This window comes from Trachemys scripta, chromosome 19 (assembly GCF_013100865.1).
Source record: "Trachemys scripta elegans isolate TJP31775 chromosome 19, CAS_Tse_1.0, whole genome shotgun sequence".
NCBI classification, from domain to species: Eukaryota; Metazoa; Chordata; order Testudines; family Emydidae; genus Trachemys; species Trachemys scripta.
Window position 1 is genome coordinate 1,678,500 of NC_048316.1, and position 16,516 is coordinate 1,695,015.

The window sequence follows — 16,516 nt, forward strand, 5'->3', positions numbered from 1 at the left end:
AGGAGAGGCAGGGGATGGAGAGGAGGAGGCGGTGGGGGTCTCAGGAGAGGCAGGGGATGGAGAGGAGGAGGCGGTGGGGGTCTCAGGAGAGGCGGGGGATGGAGTGGAGGAGGCGGTGGGGGTCTCAGGAGAGGCGGGGGATGGAGTGGAGGAGGCGGTGGGGGTCTCAGGAGAGGCGGGGGACATCGTGGCCCAGTTGTCCAGCGGTGGGTCAACAGCAATGCCAGGGAAGGCAAAGCCTATTATACCCGCCACCCATGGGTGCCCCCCGTCTTTTCTCAAGATTGACTGTGCGCAATTTTTTGAACCTTTCCTTGTGGGTCAGGTTTTCTAAACTTTGCATCGTTTTTGGGGGTTCTGCAGGGTACTCTCGCCAGTTTGCCCACATCTTTCTTTAAGTGTGCTGCCCAGAACTGCCTCCAGCTGAGGCCTCCAATGCCAAGTAGGGGAAAACCTACAAAAGCAGTACAGAAAATGGGGTGTTCAAAGGCTAAAACAAAGGGAATGTGATTACATATTGGGCACTATGGACGAAGTGTTCACATCACATTGTCTCTATTGGCCCATATGACAGCCCAGAGCATTTTATTATTATTAAGTCGCTTTTACCTGCCTGGACTCAAACTTAGTTTGGCGTCTTATTTACTGCATGCAAAGCAGGCCAAAGCAATATGCGAATAGCACGGGCCAGGAGAGCTGGGGAGAAGTAGCACGGCCTGTTCCATCTGACTGTAGATACCAAAAACATTTCTAGAAATCTAGCAGGGAAACCTGTCAAATGTATCCCTTACTTGAGCCTAATCCTTGGGAACCAGTATCTGAGAAACGGTCACAAAGCAGGTCTCCCAGCCTTTCCACGCACAGAGCTGTGTCAAACATCACCAAGCTGTGACTTTCGGTGACACTGCTGATGTCCTCCGGCTCAGGAGATCTCTTCTCGCTCACACATACGTACGCACAATGTCCATGCCACCAGTGCACCCACTCCCAGATACTTCCTTCACTGCATTTGCATTTGCCCTGGGATCTTTTTTAAACAGGACTTCATAGCAGGATACACCAGCTGCAACAATAGCCCCTAGGCTGCCCCCCACAGCCATCCATAGGGAGTAGCCGTATTCAAAGCTTGGGAATCCTGGGATTTTTAGAGATACCTGTAAAACAAAAGCAAAATGCCAAAACAATTGAGTGTGAGCAATAGAAAATGTGTCACGTTTACCCCACTAGCTCCAGCATAAAGGTGGCAAATGACATCTCCTGTTAAAGCTATCACCGGTGAAATGTCTGCAAAGGTAGAGAGCCCAGGTCCTGAGGTGGCTCAGATTGGCTGAAGGAGCATTTCACCAGTGTGGTGTTTTGTTGTCACATATGATATTTGTGAGGCTCCTTGTTCATCCAGCTGGCTGAATTTGATGAACTCGCTGAGGGCCAAATTCTGTCCCCAGTTACACTCCCACAGCCCTAGTTAGCTTGCTAAGGGGGCCAGGGCATAAAGGAGAGTGGGGTGGGGCCCAAAGGAAATAGAAATGCACTGCATGGTGCTTGCCCTGTATTTCATAGAGTGATCCTGGATTCCTAGGGCCTCTCCCAAAGAGTGGGGTCAGTAACGCTTCTCGGTCTGCCCTCCGTTCTGAGTAAGGTGGGACCCAAATGGGATCTGTAGGAGCCTCGCAGACAGATCTCTCTCTGACAGCACCAAACCAACACAGCTGTTAGTCAGAAACCAGCTCATTCATCAAAGTGACGGGCGGATCAGCGTTATGTGAAGCCTTTCAAACGTGACCCATACACCATTATCCCTATGGCAACTTCAGCTCCTTGTGGCCCCTCAGATCCTGTGTCTGAATTGCTTTGTCTGGTTCCAAACTCAATTGGAAGCTCCCTGGGGCAGGGGCTGTGTCTCCTATGTATATGGAAAGTGCCAGATGACCGTGGGGGCTCAGTAAATAACGAACAGCAGCTGCTGGTGACAGTACCTCGTACTGGTGCAGGGAGTAGACATACACGCAGTATCTTATGACACCAACAGAGGTTGAAATGCCTGAAACAAAGCAGAGAACTCTGTGATTCCTGCAGGCATGGGGTAGACCCCAGAAAGCAAAACCTCCCATCTGCTGCCATGGTTCAATGTGAGTTTGGGTAGGTCCTGATGTGTGCCAGGCCCCTGTGGAGATTTCAAAAGGTCAGAGGGTAAAAAGAAGAGAAACTTCCCAGCTGCCCTCAGATCTTGTCGTAAATGATCATTGAGAAATGTGTCTGGGGGTTTCAGCTTTTTCTTATGATGTTTGTAAGCAAGTGACATTCCACCATGCTCCTAACATGGTTACACACACACACTTGCATGCACATCCAGACACACACAGCACAGCTTCCCCCTACACAACACACACACACACACACACACTCACATATGCACATACAGACACGCATCGCACGGCACAACTTCCCCCTGAACACACACATTCACACACACGCTGCCTGGGGTTTCTCCATAACTAAACTTTAATAACAGCAAACATAAACGTCCTGTCCGCTCTTGCACCCAAGCGTGGCTAGTCCCTGCAGGACCCCACTGTTCCTGACTCTGGTTCCCTCTGCCACAGAGAGAGAGAGGCTCAAACCTTCTTATGCCCAGGATTGGAGCTAATAGGACACACCTGGTCCAGCTGTCAGGCTAAGTCAGTAGAAGATCCCTGCATCTCTGTGAAGGGCCCTATAACCTTCCATTCTGCTGTGTGTTAGGGGCTATAGCCATCCCGGGCTTGGTTTGTTTAATAAAATCATGGTGTTTGAGATTTGCTTTTATAGCTGGATGGGGAGAGCTGAGGGGATGGGTAGCAGCATGTCACCTAGTCACCCCATGAGTAGCATGAAATCCCAGTTCAGAAAAGGGGAGCTCCCATCTTCAGCAGCCACAGAACTTTGGACTGGGTATGTCACACTGCCCCATCCCAGGCGACTATGCCAAAGGGACTCTCCAGAATGAGCATTCACTGAGCATTTTCAAGGAGTCCCCAGCGGAGCTGGCTGCAATTTTTTCCATGAACATTTTTTTTTACAAACAAAGGAAGTTGGGCCAAAAGCAACTGTTTTGTTTGTTGTTGTTGTTGTTTTGCAAATATCCATATACATCATTTTCAAATATTTTGATTTTAAAATTTGTGTTTGTTTTGTTTGTGGAAACTGAAAAGGGAAAGTTTTTGTTTTTTACATTAAAACCCAACATTTTTCATAGAAAACTTTTTCATGGGGAAAAAACCCAAATCGTTTCCTGATCATCCCTAATGCCCACATGGCCAGGTGCATGGGCATTCATGCACACGTGTGAGTGCATTTGCACATGTGTGTGGTCTGCCCCAGCTGACTGACCTCGCACGCCCTTTCAGGATCCCAGCCAGCTTCACAACTTGGGATGGCCTCTCCTAGAGGGAGTTTGTTTGTTTTAACAGCTCTTATTTTAGAGTTTGGGGGAGAACGTACCTACGAGGAAGAAGAGTCCGGCAGCCAGGCAGAGCCACTGTTGTTTAGCCAGAGGTTCCTGACAGCAGCTGAAATATTTAAATCCCAACAGCAGGCAGAGAAATGCACCAGCACTAGCAATGCTGGAAGTGATCAGCAGCGTCCGTGTGAGAATGATTGCAGCTTATAAAAAGAAGCAAACAAACCATGAGCAGGAGAGTGCTAGAGAGTGAGCCCAGAGACATGGGGCTAGTGGGCGCAGTCCTGGATTTAGGGCTGTACCCACGGAGGACGGACGGTGCAAGGGGCTGGTAACGGGCTATGATGCTGGTCACCAGTTTGACCCCATTGCAGATCAGTGGTGACTGCTGGGCATGATCCTCTGATGGAAGCTGATGGCAATTTTTTGGACATTGTTTCAATTTGGGGGGAAGAGGATGCCAACATTCTGAATGTTTTTGATGAGCTGTAGAGCTGGGCACAGACAGTGTGTGGGCCGAGGGCTGAAGGATTTAAACAGGAGGCAAGGAGGTGTGCAGCTGGAAGGCTGTAATATGGAGTTTGGCGCAGTACAGGTGAGCCAGGAGCACAGAGATGTAGTCAAGGCCTCGCTCTGCCTTCGCACTTAAGCATCTCCTGCTGGAGCCATTGGGAGCTGCCACTGCACATGTGGTTACACCAACTGCTCAGGGGTAGCCATTAAAGAGACCCTGCTAGGCTGGCAGCCTCATCAGTGGCCTTCTGCTTCCTGCCTTCTGAGTCCAAAGTCCATGTCATTCTCCGCGTATGCTCCCTCCCCTCCGCGTTCAGTGCTTGGCGTCTATCTCGCAGTGCCACCTAGCCCTAGAAAGGGTGATTCGCCTGCTCTGAACAGGCAGCTGGATGCTGCGCCCTCCCGCCTCTCTCCCGAGCCCTGTGGCCCGGGGAAGATCGTGCCCCTCCAAAGGAAAATGACCAGGAGCTTTCAGGAGTGGGACTGTGGGCTGGCTGAAGGGAAGGGCCCCACGTCAAGAGACTCTGGAAAGCCCCATTTTGCAGGGAGTTTCCCTGACTCTAGAATGAAGTTTTATTTGTAGAATTTCATCTCCTGCAGCACTCTGATCTGATTGAAAGGCAGCCCCAAAGTGCAGCGGGTAGGTGCTATTGGTAGGAACACAAGAAGAGCAGGCTGGGTCAGCCCCAAGGCCGCTCTAGGCCAGTATCTGGGTTCCGACAGTGCCAGCAGCCAGAACCATGCAGTAGTGGGTGTGAGATAATCTGTCCCAGAGGAAGGGCTCATCCTACCCCGGTAGTTGGCGAGGGGTCTAAGTCCTTGGGCAGGGGGGTTGATCTCCCTTCCAAATACCATTGGTTGTGTTCTGATACATCAGCCTCAGGGGAAAACTGCAGCTCCCCACTGCACCTCGCTCTTTGTTACCTGGATGTGGATTCAGGTAGGAGCTGAAAACATCACAGGTCCAGATCTTCACAAACTTGTCCCAGACACATTCTCTCCAGAGGCCACGGCACCGGGTGCTCAGAACAACTGAGCCTTTGCTGTTAATCTGAGAGGGGAGAAGGCGCAAGTCCTGGGGCGTTGTATCCTGCTGTACAGTACAGCCACCCGGGGCGTGGCTCGGCATCAGGGTTTGCTCTCACCAGGAGAGAGAAAGAGAGTGTAATCCCATTTCCCCCATCCCCTGGACTATTCCGTCCCATTATACGAGACACCCTGCTCTTATCCTAACCCTCTCCTCTACCAATCTCAGACCCCTGGCCTCCCCAAGGGCCTCTCTCGCACCTGTATGGGCATTAGATGCCACGCTCTCTGGAAAGCACCAGGCCCCGTTTGCCAACAAAACTCTTCAGCTCTGGTCAGTAGCAGCGTTTGACTGGTCATTATAATTTGCTCCCGTGGGGCCCAGAGTTCGATGCTCAGCACCACCAACTGGGGCCAGATTTTCCGCAGAGCTCAGTGCCCAGTGTGCAGTTCTCATTCAAGGACTCGGCTGGAGCGATTCCAGGGCAGCAAAGCCTCCTTGCTCCAGCTTCACCACCCTCGTTCTGCTCTGAATGCGCTGTCTGGGGCGCCCCGGTGAATTACACCAAACCAGAGTCTGCGTAAATTCCCAACAAGCCCCATTCTTCAGGGGAGCGAGGGAAGTGCTCAGATGCATGGGGATGGGCCCGGCATAAGAACCTGGCTAGACTAGAATTGACAGCTCCTCTTTGATGTAAGTGGCATGTTTGTCAGGGCAGATGCTGGGGGGTTTCATGCTGCTCTGAGCATTTCCTAGACATGACGACCCAGGGCAGATAGGAGAGTTGGATGCTGCATTGCCCCGTGTGAGTGCACTCACCAGCCAGGGAGCCCGCCTCAGCATGGAGGTCTGCATAGCTCAGTTACCAAATGGGACAGAAAGGACACCCAAGTGTATATTACCTGCCAACAGTCTGTGCAGAGCGAGGTGATGGTGCTGGCCATGGCAAAGGCCCCACAAAGGATGGAGAAGATGGTCACTGCACTGCCCATGGGACACGAGAGAGGGACGGCAGAGCTGCAGAGGCAACACCCCACTCAGAGCCTGGTTGTGGAGCTGCTGAAGGTGATTCTGATCCTGCCCAGGCCTGGCAGCACCTGGCTTGGCTTTGCAGAGAGCAGAGCCCAGCGGCTAGGTGTGACCTCGGAGTCCCTCCATGGAAGCCTGCAGGCCTTTGCTGAGCATCTCTCCGTTCTGAGCTGGCCTTGCAGACCCCTGTGTCATTCGCTCGGGAGCAGGACGATCTCCCTCGCAGGCACAAACCGGATCCAAGGCAGCCGTGAGCTGCAGAGGACTAACTCTGGAGCAGCCCCTTGCACTGAGGAAATGTCATGTGGAACAAATGAGGCAGGCCAGAGCGCGGGGCCCCGCTGGTTAAATCTCACTCCAGGAGCCCCTGACATTAAATCTCCAGGCTGAAGAGCATCAGATGATCATTATTACGTCACTCCGTTTCCTTCTAAAGCTCAGAACCGGACCCTTTCATTGCCGAGCTGGCCTGCCCTTTCCAGCTGGGGACGTGGAAATGGAGGCTTTTCCCACGCTGACGCCCCTGGGTCTTGCCTCCATCATGTCTCTAATAAACCTTTGTTTGTATGTTTTAGAGGGACGTATTTGACCACACTCCCTGCTAGGCCAGCAGCACTTACATGGTCTGCTCAGAACAGGTCTATGATATGGCAGATCAGCCATTAAATGCTTCCACCACAAGATGGTGCTAGCCACTAAACAACTGAAAACTCAGAACTACCCCACAGAGGAGAAGTGAGGGGGTGCCAGGGGATGTGACAGGTGCTCAGGACTTTTCCTTCTGGCTGCCCATCTCTGTGCTAAACCTGGTGACCATTGTATAAATCTGGTAGAAATCAAAGCTCCATTTTCTCCATCCACAAGCATCACTGACCTTTCTGTGTAAATCCGCAGCCACTCAAGCTCTGATACTGCGTGCTGTGAGTGTCATTCTCATGGCGGAAAGGCCCTTTCCTCTCAAGCTTGCCTGGTCTCCCTCCAAACATGCAATAAAACTCTCTTGAAATCTATACAGAGGCAAAAGCAAAGGAGTAAACTTCAGGCATAAACACACCCAGCATGAACTCCCCAGCACCAGGTCACAGAAAGGTGTTAATGAGATTATTTTCCTACCCAAAGTATAGGTCAGCACATTGGACAATGTCACTGATTTCTATTGGTGTCACTTGGTTTTCTGACTATTCCTGCACCTTCAGCATCCAGGAATGACTTCTCCTCTTTAGGGCAAGGTGTAAATCACCAGGTGGGGCTCTAAGGCGCATACTTGCCAGTGGAAGTGGAGATTGCAGAGGCCAGACATGTGCTCCCCCTCCACCCACACACCAGTGCACAAGCCAGGCTGCAGCATTTTATTTAGTAAAGTCATCTTTGGTCCTCCAAAGACGGGAGGAGAGCAATCTCCAGCTAGCCTTTTCCTTCCTGCCAAGAGCCACCAAGGCCTCTCTCTCAGGACGGACACATCTGATCTGATCTTCTAAGCAACTGCTCTAAAATTAAAGCCTGGATATGTAAGTAAGTAGCTAGCCCAAGATGGCCAAGGACTATTGTCAGGGGAACTGGCCTTCCTTTGTGCCCAGCCCCTGTGGGCCTGGAAATGACGGCACTGTCTTGTCTTGGCCCAGCCCACAGACAAGGGAAGCTGAACTAATACGAAACATATTTACCTCCTTAGTGGCATATGACATGAGAGTGACTGATGCTTTGCCTTTACACTCAAGTGAGCTCCCAGCCAACCCACAGCCAAGGTCAATGCAAGGTCTGTGCCCCCAGGAAGGACGTAGGCCTTTCCAACAGGTGTAGGCCTTGCATGAATAATGAAAGAAAACAGATGTGAGGACACAGGTTGGCAATGGACAACGCCTGAACTCGCAAGTGGCCTTGTAAATAACGTAGTTAGTAGATAAACAACTAGTAGAAGGGTAATGTGTGATGAGTTGGCAGCCGCAGCTTTGCTTACTAGCATACTTTGCAGATCGTGGACAAGTTCATGATCTGTACAGGGATTGGTTACAAACACTGGTAGACCAATCATAAAGTATGATACGATGTGTGAACCAATAGTAGTAAATGCAAGTGTATAGATAAGCTTATGTACGTTGGATGTGTGGTGTACCCTGTACCCATCCCCTGCGCTTCAGCCTGAACAACTCAAGTGTAGTTTGATTGAATGCCAATGAGGAAACCTCAGTGAGGAGTGGAGAGTTGAGCTGATGGATGCCAGAGAACTGGATGAAGTGTTCTCCCAGAACTGGACCAGGGTGTATAGGATAAGATAAGCAGAAAATATCTCAGAGGCAAGCCCAACACCAGAGAGTTTAACTACAGAGGTGTAGGAAGGATTGTGTCATTTCATTCTTGATGTCTTCCCTTTTCTCGCTGGACCGACATTTCTCTGCATCCACCAGCAGAACCAGCCTGAGGGATGGCAGAGTCTCCTGGCTCCACAGAGGGTTTGACCACTGATAAAAAGCCACAGAAGAGAAAAGGGTGGAGAACTCTACCGCTGCTGGGACATGCCGGGTACCGAGCCAACGTCAGTCCAAGCTGCCAGGGAGGAGACCCTTGGAAATGCATAGGACTTCGCACTTACAGTAGATGGAACTTACTTGACATTACAGATGTTGCCAGAGGTTCCTGGGGTAGGTTTGCAGGAATCTCTCTATACAACAGGGATGAACACGGTATAAATTCCTAGGCAGAGAGACGCGCTATCTCCACTTCAGGGGTGGAGAGGCCACAAAGAAAGTCAGGGCCAGAACTGGGGCTTCAGCTCAGCACTCCCAGCTGCCAAGGCCGGCCGTGCCCACTACAGTGCTGCCCTCGTAACCCTCCAGGCCAGGTTCAAATGTGGCACTGGCACAGGCAGCTGGCTCTCTCCTGCCCCGGGTTCCCACCCAGGCCTTGCCCAAGCGCGGTTAGAAGAGAGGTGTGGGAAGTAAGGGGCTTTATACTTAATCCGGACAGATGGGGGTGTGTGGGGATGGATAGATTCTGCTCCAGTCTATCTATCTATCTATCCATCCCCATACAACCTCTCTATCTATCTATCTATCTATCTATCTATCTATCTATCTATCCCCATCCACCCCATCCATCTATCCCCATACACCCATCTATCTATCTATCTATCCCCATCCACCCCCTCTATCTATCTATCTATCTATCTATCTATCTATCTATCTATCTATCTATCTATCTATCTATCTATCTATCTATCTGTCTCATGGCAGTTAGGGAAGCAGACGGGCCGCTCACTGGCATGTGCCTCTGGGTGTATCTCGCAGCCTCCCAACCTGTGGCTCCTCCGGCGGCTGTCGGGGGCGGGGGTCGCCCCGAGGCCGATGATAACGACACAGCGATGAAGCTGATAGAGGCCAAGGGGCTGGTCTGCGCGTTTGGCTTTGCAGAGAAGGGCTGAGCGCGGATTTTCAGCCCACGGGCGCGCCCTCGCACGGGCTGGGTCTGTCTCCGCCGGGGCTTGGCTGCAAGGGCTGGAGGGCGAAAGGAAAGAAATGGGGGGGGGGGAGCTTCTGGCATTGCACAGGCTCGGCGAGCCGCGAACCCCGGACAGAAGCGGCTCCCCAGCAGCCCCCTCTGCCTGCCGTTGTCCTACCTGGAGTGCTCGGCGCTGCACCGAGGTGGGTGCGCGGCCAACCGGCCCCGGGCAGCTCTTCGGGGTTGCTTCTGAAGCACAAACAATCCAGGAGAACCCGAGGAATGACAAGTCGTCTCCCCTCCGCCCCCCAGGCAGCCGCCAGCGCTTGTTACCGCCCAACCCCCAGTGGGTCCAGGGCCGGAACAGGCAATCCGCGGGCCTGAGCGCACTGGGGCAGCCCCATGGAGCGCCCATCGCCCCCCAGGGGCAGCCTCAAGGCCCCCTCCGCTGGCGAGGAGAGGCGGCGGCACGGGGTGCCCAGTACAGTACTTACCCCAACTGCGGGGGTGTCTGCTTCGGACCCCCCCCCCAGCAATGGAGTTTACACCCCACTGCGCTGCACGCGTCGGAGCAATCGGCCCAGGCGCTCAGCAGACCCAGGCAGGCCCCGCTGCATTAGCCGCACTTGGGGCCGCTCCCCGCGGGAGTTGTAGCTTTTTTGTCCGTTACTCGGGGAAGCGGCTCCTCGCGGCGCTATTGTCTCGGGCCCCGCGGCCTGGAGCAGATGGCGGCGTGTTTCTGACCCGCGCCTCAGTTCCCAGGAGCCTATTCAGAGCACGAGGCCTGGACATTCAATCCAGTGACCCCGGGACCTGCCCACCCCGCCCCGCGCAGGCCGATAGCGCCTGTTGGGCCCGACCGCGTCTGCGATGAACCGGGCGCCCGAGCTACCCCCAGCCGAAGGCGGCTCCGGCAGCTGCCGCCGCCCGGGGGATCCTGACACCCTCCTTGGGCCAGGCTGGAGCCCGGTGGGGCGAGACCGCTCGGCCTGGCTCCGCTCCCCCCGGGGAGTCTGCCGGCTGCGCAGCCCGCCCCCCCTTCGCTAGCCCTGGCCGGCCACCCCGCCGCTCAGCCTTACTCGGGCCGAGCCGGGCACCCCGGGAGACAGGCCGGCTGGGACGAGCTTGCACCGGGTGCCAATCCAGAGCGGGGCAGAGGCAGGAGGCGCTGGGAGGGAGCAGAGGAGAACCAGGGGCTGTAAGCGGGCACAGGGCCAGAGCCCGGCACTGGGGGGTTGTGGGGCCATTGGAGCGTTGGCGGGACACTGAGGATGCGGGGAAAGGAGCGGAGACCCAGTGCAGCCATGGCCCGCTCCCACCCACAAGGGCCCGGCGCTGCAGCCTGGCCAGGAAGGAGGCGCACACCGGGTACCCGTCCCGCGCACCCCCGGCACCGCCCGGCGCACCCCCGGCACTGGCCCGGCGCACCCCCGGTACCGGCCCGGCGCACCCCCCGGCACCCGCCCCGCGCACCCCCCGGCACCCGTCCGGCGCATCCCCGGCACCCGCGGCGCACCCCCGGTACCCGCCCCGCGCACCCCCGGTACTCCCCGGCGCACCCCCAGTACCGGCCCCGCGCACCCCCGGTACCCCCCGGCGCACCCCCGGTGCCCGCCCCGCGCACCCCCGGTACCGGCCCGGCGCACACCCAGTACCGGCCCCGCGCACCCCCGGTACCCCCCCGGCGCACCCCCGGTGCCCGCCCCGCGCACACCCGGTGCCCGCCGGCGCTAACCACCCCTCCCCGGCACAGTCCCGTCTGGGCGCTGCCCTCGCAGGCTCGTCCTCTTCTCCCCCGGCGCGGGGCTCCGGTGGGGTCGGACCTGGGCTCCCGCTGGCAGCCACGTGAGACCCGAGTGGTTCCCGGCCCGCCCCCGCGTGTCACATCCTGCCGCACAAGGGACCCGGGGAGGGCGGCCGGGCCCTGCGCTCAGCACCCTGGACAGCAGCTCGGGCGGGCGGCGGCCGGGGCCGGGGGCTGGTGCTGACAGGAGACGCTGCGCCGGGGGAGCCTGGGCAAACTCTCCCTCCTAGGGACAACCAGCCGTCTCTGCGCGCCCCCCCTCCGCGCCTGGGGAGCCGAGAGGCCGGGCACCCCCAGCCCGGGGACCAGGTGCCGCTGCCCTCTGGCCCTGGGACCCGTCAACACCCCACTGAGACTTAACTGTCCCAGTTCCCAAAGATGTCCTACCCAGAGAGAGGAAACCAGATGACTTCACCCTTCCACTGGACTGATTAAAATCCTGACCAGCACTTGGATGCGAGCTCCTTTGATGTGTCCTTTCCCGTTCCCCTTCCCCTTCCCCACCGTCTTCTGCTCTTCCCTATTTTCCATGTTCTGTCTCCTGTCTCATAAGAGTCTGGCTTAGCCAGTCAAGACAATGCCTCCTTTTGCAACATTGGTGTGATCATGTGAATGGAAAGGCAAGCCAAATGTAATGCCTTAAACAGCTCAACACTGGTGTGAAAAATAACATATAACAAATAGAAGAAAAGGGGAAGTGGATAGTAATGAGTATAAATCACAAGTAAGGAAATGTAGAAAATAAGGGAAGCCAAGGGACACAAGGAGAAATCTATGGCCAGCAGAGTTAAGGACAATAAGGAGTTTTTAAAACCTATTAGGAACCCAAAGAATCCTGAGAATGGTATTGGTCCATTACTAGATGGAAGTGGTAGAATGATCAATAATAATGCAGAAAAGGAAGAGGTGTTCAATAAATATTTCTGCTCTGTTCTTGGGGGGAAACAGCTGATAACGTCTCATCATATGGGGATGATAACACTCTTTCCATTCCACTAGTATCACTGAAGGATGTTAAACAGAAGCTACTAAAGACAGACATTTAAAAATCAACAGGTCCAGATAACTTGTAACCAAGAGTTTTAAAAGACCTGGCTGAGGGCTTCGCTGGACCATTAATGTTGATTTTTCAATACATCTTGGAGCATTGGGGAACTTCCAGATGCCTGGAAGAAAACTAATGTAATGCCAATTTTTTAAAAAGGTAAACCTGGGTAATTAAAGGCCTGTCAGCCTGGTAATGATCCCAGCCAAAATAATGGAGTAGCTGGTACAGGACTTGATTAGTAATGAACAGGAGCACCGCCAGCTTTTCTGCCACCCTAGGCGGTGGAAGGCCCCGTCCCGAAATGCCGCCCCCCACAGAGGCGGCAGAAGGTCCGGCCGCCAAAATACCACCGTGGTTGCTGCCTCCCAAATTGTAGTGCCCTAGGCAACCACCTAGGTTGCCTAATGGGTTGTGCCGGCCCTGCTAATGAACTAAAGGAGGTTAATATAATTAATGCAAATCAACATGGGTTTATGGAAAACGGCTCCTATTAAACTAACTTGATATCTTATTTTTTTAAATGAGATCATGTTTGGTTGATAAAGGTAATAGTGTTGATGTAATATACTTAGACTTCTATGAGGGGGGAGGGATAGCTCAGTGGTTTGAGCCTTGGCCTGCTAAACCCAGAGTTATAAGCTCAATCCTTGAGGGGGCCACTTAGGGATGGGGATAAAAATCTGTCTGGGGATTGGTCCTGGTGCAGGGGGTTGAATGAGGTCCCTTCCAACCCTGATATTTTATGAGTCTAAGGCATTTGACTTGGTATCACATGACACTTTGATTAGAAAATTAGAACAATATAAAATTAACATGGCACACATTAAATGAATTAAAATCTAATGCACTGATAGGTCTCAAAATAATTGTAAATGGAGACTCATCATCCAGTGGGTCTGTTTCCAGAACAGTCCCATAGGAATTGGTTCTTGGCTCTATGACCCAGAAGAAAACATAAAATCATCACCAATAAAGCTTGCAGGTGACTCAAAAATTGGAGGTGTGGCAAATAACAAAGAGGACCGGTCACTGATTCAGAGCCATCTGGATCACTTGGTAAACTGAGCGTGAGCAAACAATATGCAACTTAAATTGGCTAAATGTCAATGTATACATCTAGAATAAAGAATGTACAGGATGGGGGACTCTGTCCTGGGAAGCAGGGACCAGAGACTCTGAACAAGATTTGGTGGTCCTGGTGAATAAGACCTGAACATGATGCGGTGACCAAAAAAGCGAATGCGATCTTGGAATCTCCACTTGGAGGAGAGAGAGAGGTTATTTTACCTCTGTATCTAATCTGGCACTGGTGTGACCGCTGCTGGAATACTGTGTCTTGGTCTGGTGTCCACAATTCAAGAACGATGGTAAATTGGAGAAGGTTCAGAGAAGAGCCATGAGAATGATTAAAGGATTAGAAAACCTGCCTTGCAGTGACAGACTCAAGGAGCTCCATCTATGTAGTTTAACAAAGAAAAGGTGAAGGGGTGACTTGTTTATTATCTGTAAGTACCTACACAAGAAACAAATCTTTAATAATGGGCTCGTCAATCTAGCAGAGAAAGGCATAACCAGATCCAATGGCTGGAAGTTGGAGCTAGACACATTCAGACTGGAAATAAGGTGCACATTCTTAACAGTGAGAGCAATTAATCACTGGAAATTTACCAAGGGTCCTGGTGGATTCTCCACCACTGACTAGTTTTATATCAAGGTTGGATGTTTTTCTGAAAAATCTGCTCTGGCCCTTCTTTGGGGCAGTTCTCCGGCCTGTGTTAGGCAGGATCTCAGACTAGATGAGTCACAATGGTCCCTTCTGGCCTGAAAATGTAGAAGTCTGTGAAAGTTTGCCAGTGGCTGATAGGACCTTGTGCTGGGCTGGGCCTAGCATTTCCCAGCAGCTAGGCCTCAGGAAAGAAAGCCCTAAAGACAGATGCTGCCTTTCCTGTCTGTCCTATTCTCTTCTCCCTCTGCCAGTGTCTCAGCCTTGCTGGGTGGGCCGGCCAAACAGCAGCAGCCGCTCAGAGCCCCTTTGTTCCCCCCAGAAAGGCGGTTAATGCACTTTGGTACCATAAGAGACTGTCAAACGAGGGGTCCCCCTGTAAAGATTAGTCCCTGGCACGAAGGGGTTAAGGGACACCCGCACCTGGCTGCATGGTTGCAGGTGCGGGACCCGGTGCCTCCCGGCTCACCGGGAGCAGTTAAATACGGGGCTTTGCATCCGCTAACCGTCCTTGGGGGGCTGCCCCCCCAGCAACACAGGCCCCTGGGCTCTGGGGACGCGGGGCGGGCTCTCCCCTCGCGGGGCAGCAGGTGGTTGTGTTTGAAGCTCCGCTGAACGGCTGCTTGGGAAGCGACTGAGCCCCACCCACCCCCAGCCCTACTGGGCCGAGCTCATCCCCCGGGAGGCCAACGGCCCGGCGGTGCCACACCAGGGCCCTTGGCTGCCCCTGCCCGCTCCCCAGGCGGGGGTGACTGGGCTGACTCCCTGCGGCTAATGGCGGGGTCGGCCAGAGCCCGGCTCCCAGCTCGGGCAGGGACAGAACTACCCAGCCTCAGCCGCAGGGCGCCCCGCAGGGCGGCGGGAGACGGTCCATGAAGCGGCCCCGTCCGGAGGTTCGTGAGGGGCCTGCGCTCAGCACCTTGGACAGCAGCTCGGGCGGGCGGGCGCCGGGGGCTGCGACTGGGCGATCCAGCCGCCTCTGTGCCCCCCCGTCCCGCCCCGGGGGAGCCGAGAGAGACGCCGCCGTCCCCGAGATCCCACCCAGGGAGCGGCCCACTGGTCCCGCGGGTCCCTGCGTGGAGCGCGCCGCCTGGGTAGCTCCAGTGCGCGGGGCCCCGGGGATAACACGGGCCGCGCAGCAAAGCTTCCCACGGCGCCTGTCGCGTTCGGACTCGCAACATGCTGCGCAAACCTGCCCCCAGCCAGGGGCCACGCGTGTCGGGCGGTCCCAGGGGCCCCGCGTGTCGGGCGGTCCCAGGGGCGGGGCTGGGCGCTGAGGCAAGCAGGGTGGCTCCCCGAGACGAGCTTTGTGTCAGCACTGGGCCCACCCGCCTCTTAAACGGCGGAGACGCGTGCACAGAGTCGTGCGCGTAGCACGTGTCAGGAGAGGGAACCCTGAATATACGGGCCTGTATGTGCACACCTCTGCTGCCAGCATCGGTCCAGCGAGGGGGGTGTGTGTGTGTCTGGGGGGGAAGGGGGCGCATCAATCCCGAGCGCTTTCCCAGGCGGTGTGTAACGCGCGCTGTAGAGTCGCCCGAACGCTAGCGCGGGCTCTGGGACTGGGGACAGTGCGGGGCTGCGGGGCTCCCCGGAACCCGCTAGGCGCACAGAGCAGCGCCGGGCAGGTGAGGGGCCGGGCTGCGCTCGTAGCTGCAGCCGGTGCCCAGATCTCACTGCCCTGAGCCCAAGGCCCAGCAGATGGGGCGGCTGTTAATTGGCGGGGCCTCCTTGAGGAGCCAGCCCTGCCCCGGGCGTCCCTCCCCAGCCCTGTAACAAAGGCAAGAGGCGGGGCCCAGCAGAGGCGGCTCCATAAAAAGCCCCAGCCCCGGCTGGGAGCAACGATTCCACCCCCAGCAGCTCTGCCCGGCCGAGCTCCCAGCGATCCTGCCCCTGGATCCATGTCCCCGCGCAGCGCAGCGCCCGAAGCGGCGCAGAGCTACAGCTCCAGGCTGGGGGCGCACAGGAAAACCGGGGAGGCCGCTGAGCTGCGGAAGGTGAGCGAGGGTCGCGCTCTAGCCCTGGGGTCCCCTCAGATCCCGCCCCACATTCCTCGGCCTCCGCACCCCCCATGTAACCCCCTCAGCCCCTGGGCCTGACCCGCGCGCCCCCCTGGTGCCCCTGCTGCACCGGAACTGACCCGTGCCCTTGTGTGCCCGCAGACCCTCAAGCCGCTGATGGAGAAGCGCAGACGAGCCCGCATCAATGAGAGCCTCAACCAGCTGAAGACCCTCATCCTGCCGCTCATCGGCAAAGACGTGAGTACCAGCAGCCGGCACCGCGCTGCGCCCTGCGCCCCCGCCCCCCCCGGCCGGCACCGCGCTGCGCCCTGCGCTCTCCGGGCCGGCACCGCTTTGAGCCCTGCGCTCTACGTCCTGCGCTCTCCGGGCCGGCACCGCGCTGCGCCCTGCGCCCCCGCCCCCCCGGCCGGCACCGCGCTGCACCCCCGCCCCCTCCGGCCGGCACCGCGCTGAGCCCTGCGCCCCCGCCCCCTCCGG

General features: G+C 55.8%; 1 protein-coding gene across 1 annotated transcript in view; it reads left to right on the forward strand.

The window, feature by feature from the left end:
• The first annotated feature begins 15,919 nt into the window (after nucleotides 1–15,919).
• The window catches only part of HES2 (hes family bHLH transcription factor 2), a 2,324-nt gene continuing 1,727 nt past the window's right edge, over nucleotides 15,920–16,516 (forward strand). Inside the window, exons 1-2 of the mRNA XM_034753648.1 lie at nucleotides 15,920–16,015; nucleotides 16,181–16,276. Of these exons, the coding sequence (XP_034609539.1) occupies nucleotides 15,920–16,015; nucleotides 16,181–16,276 (192 nt within the window). The remainder of the gene's footprint in view (nucleotides 16,016–16,180; nucleotides 16,277–16,516) is intronic.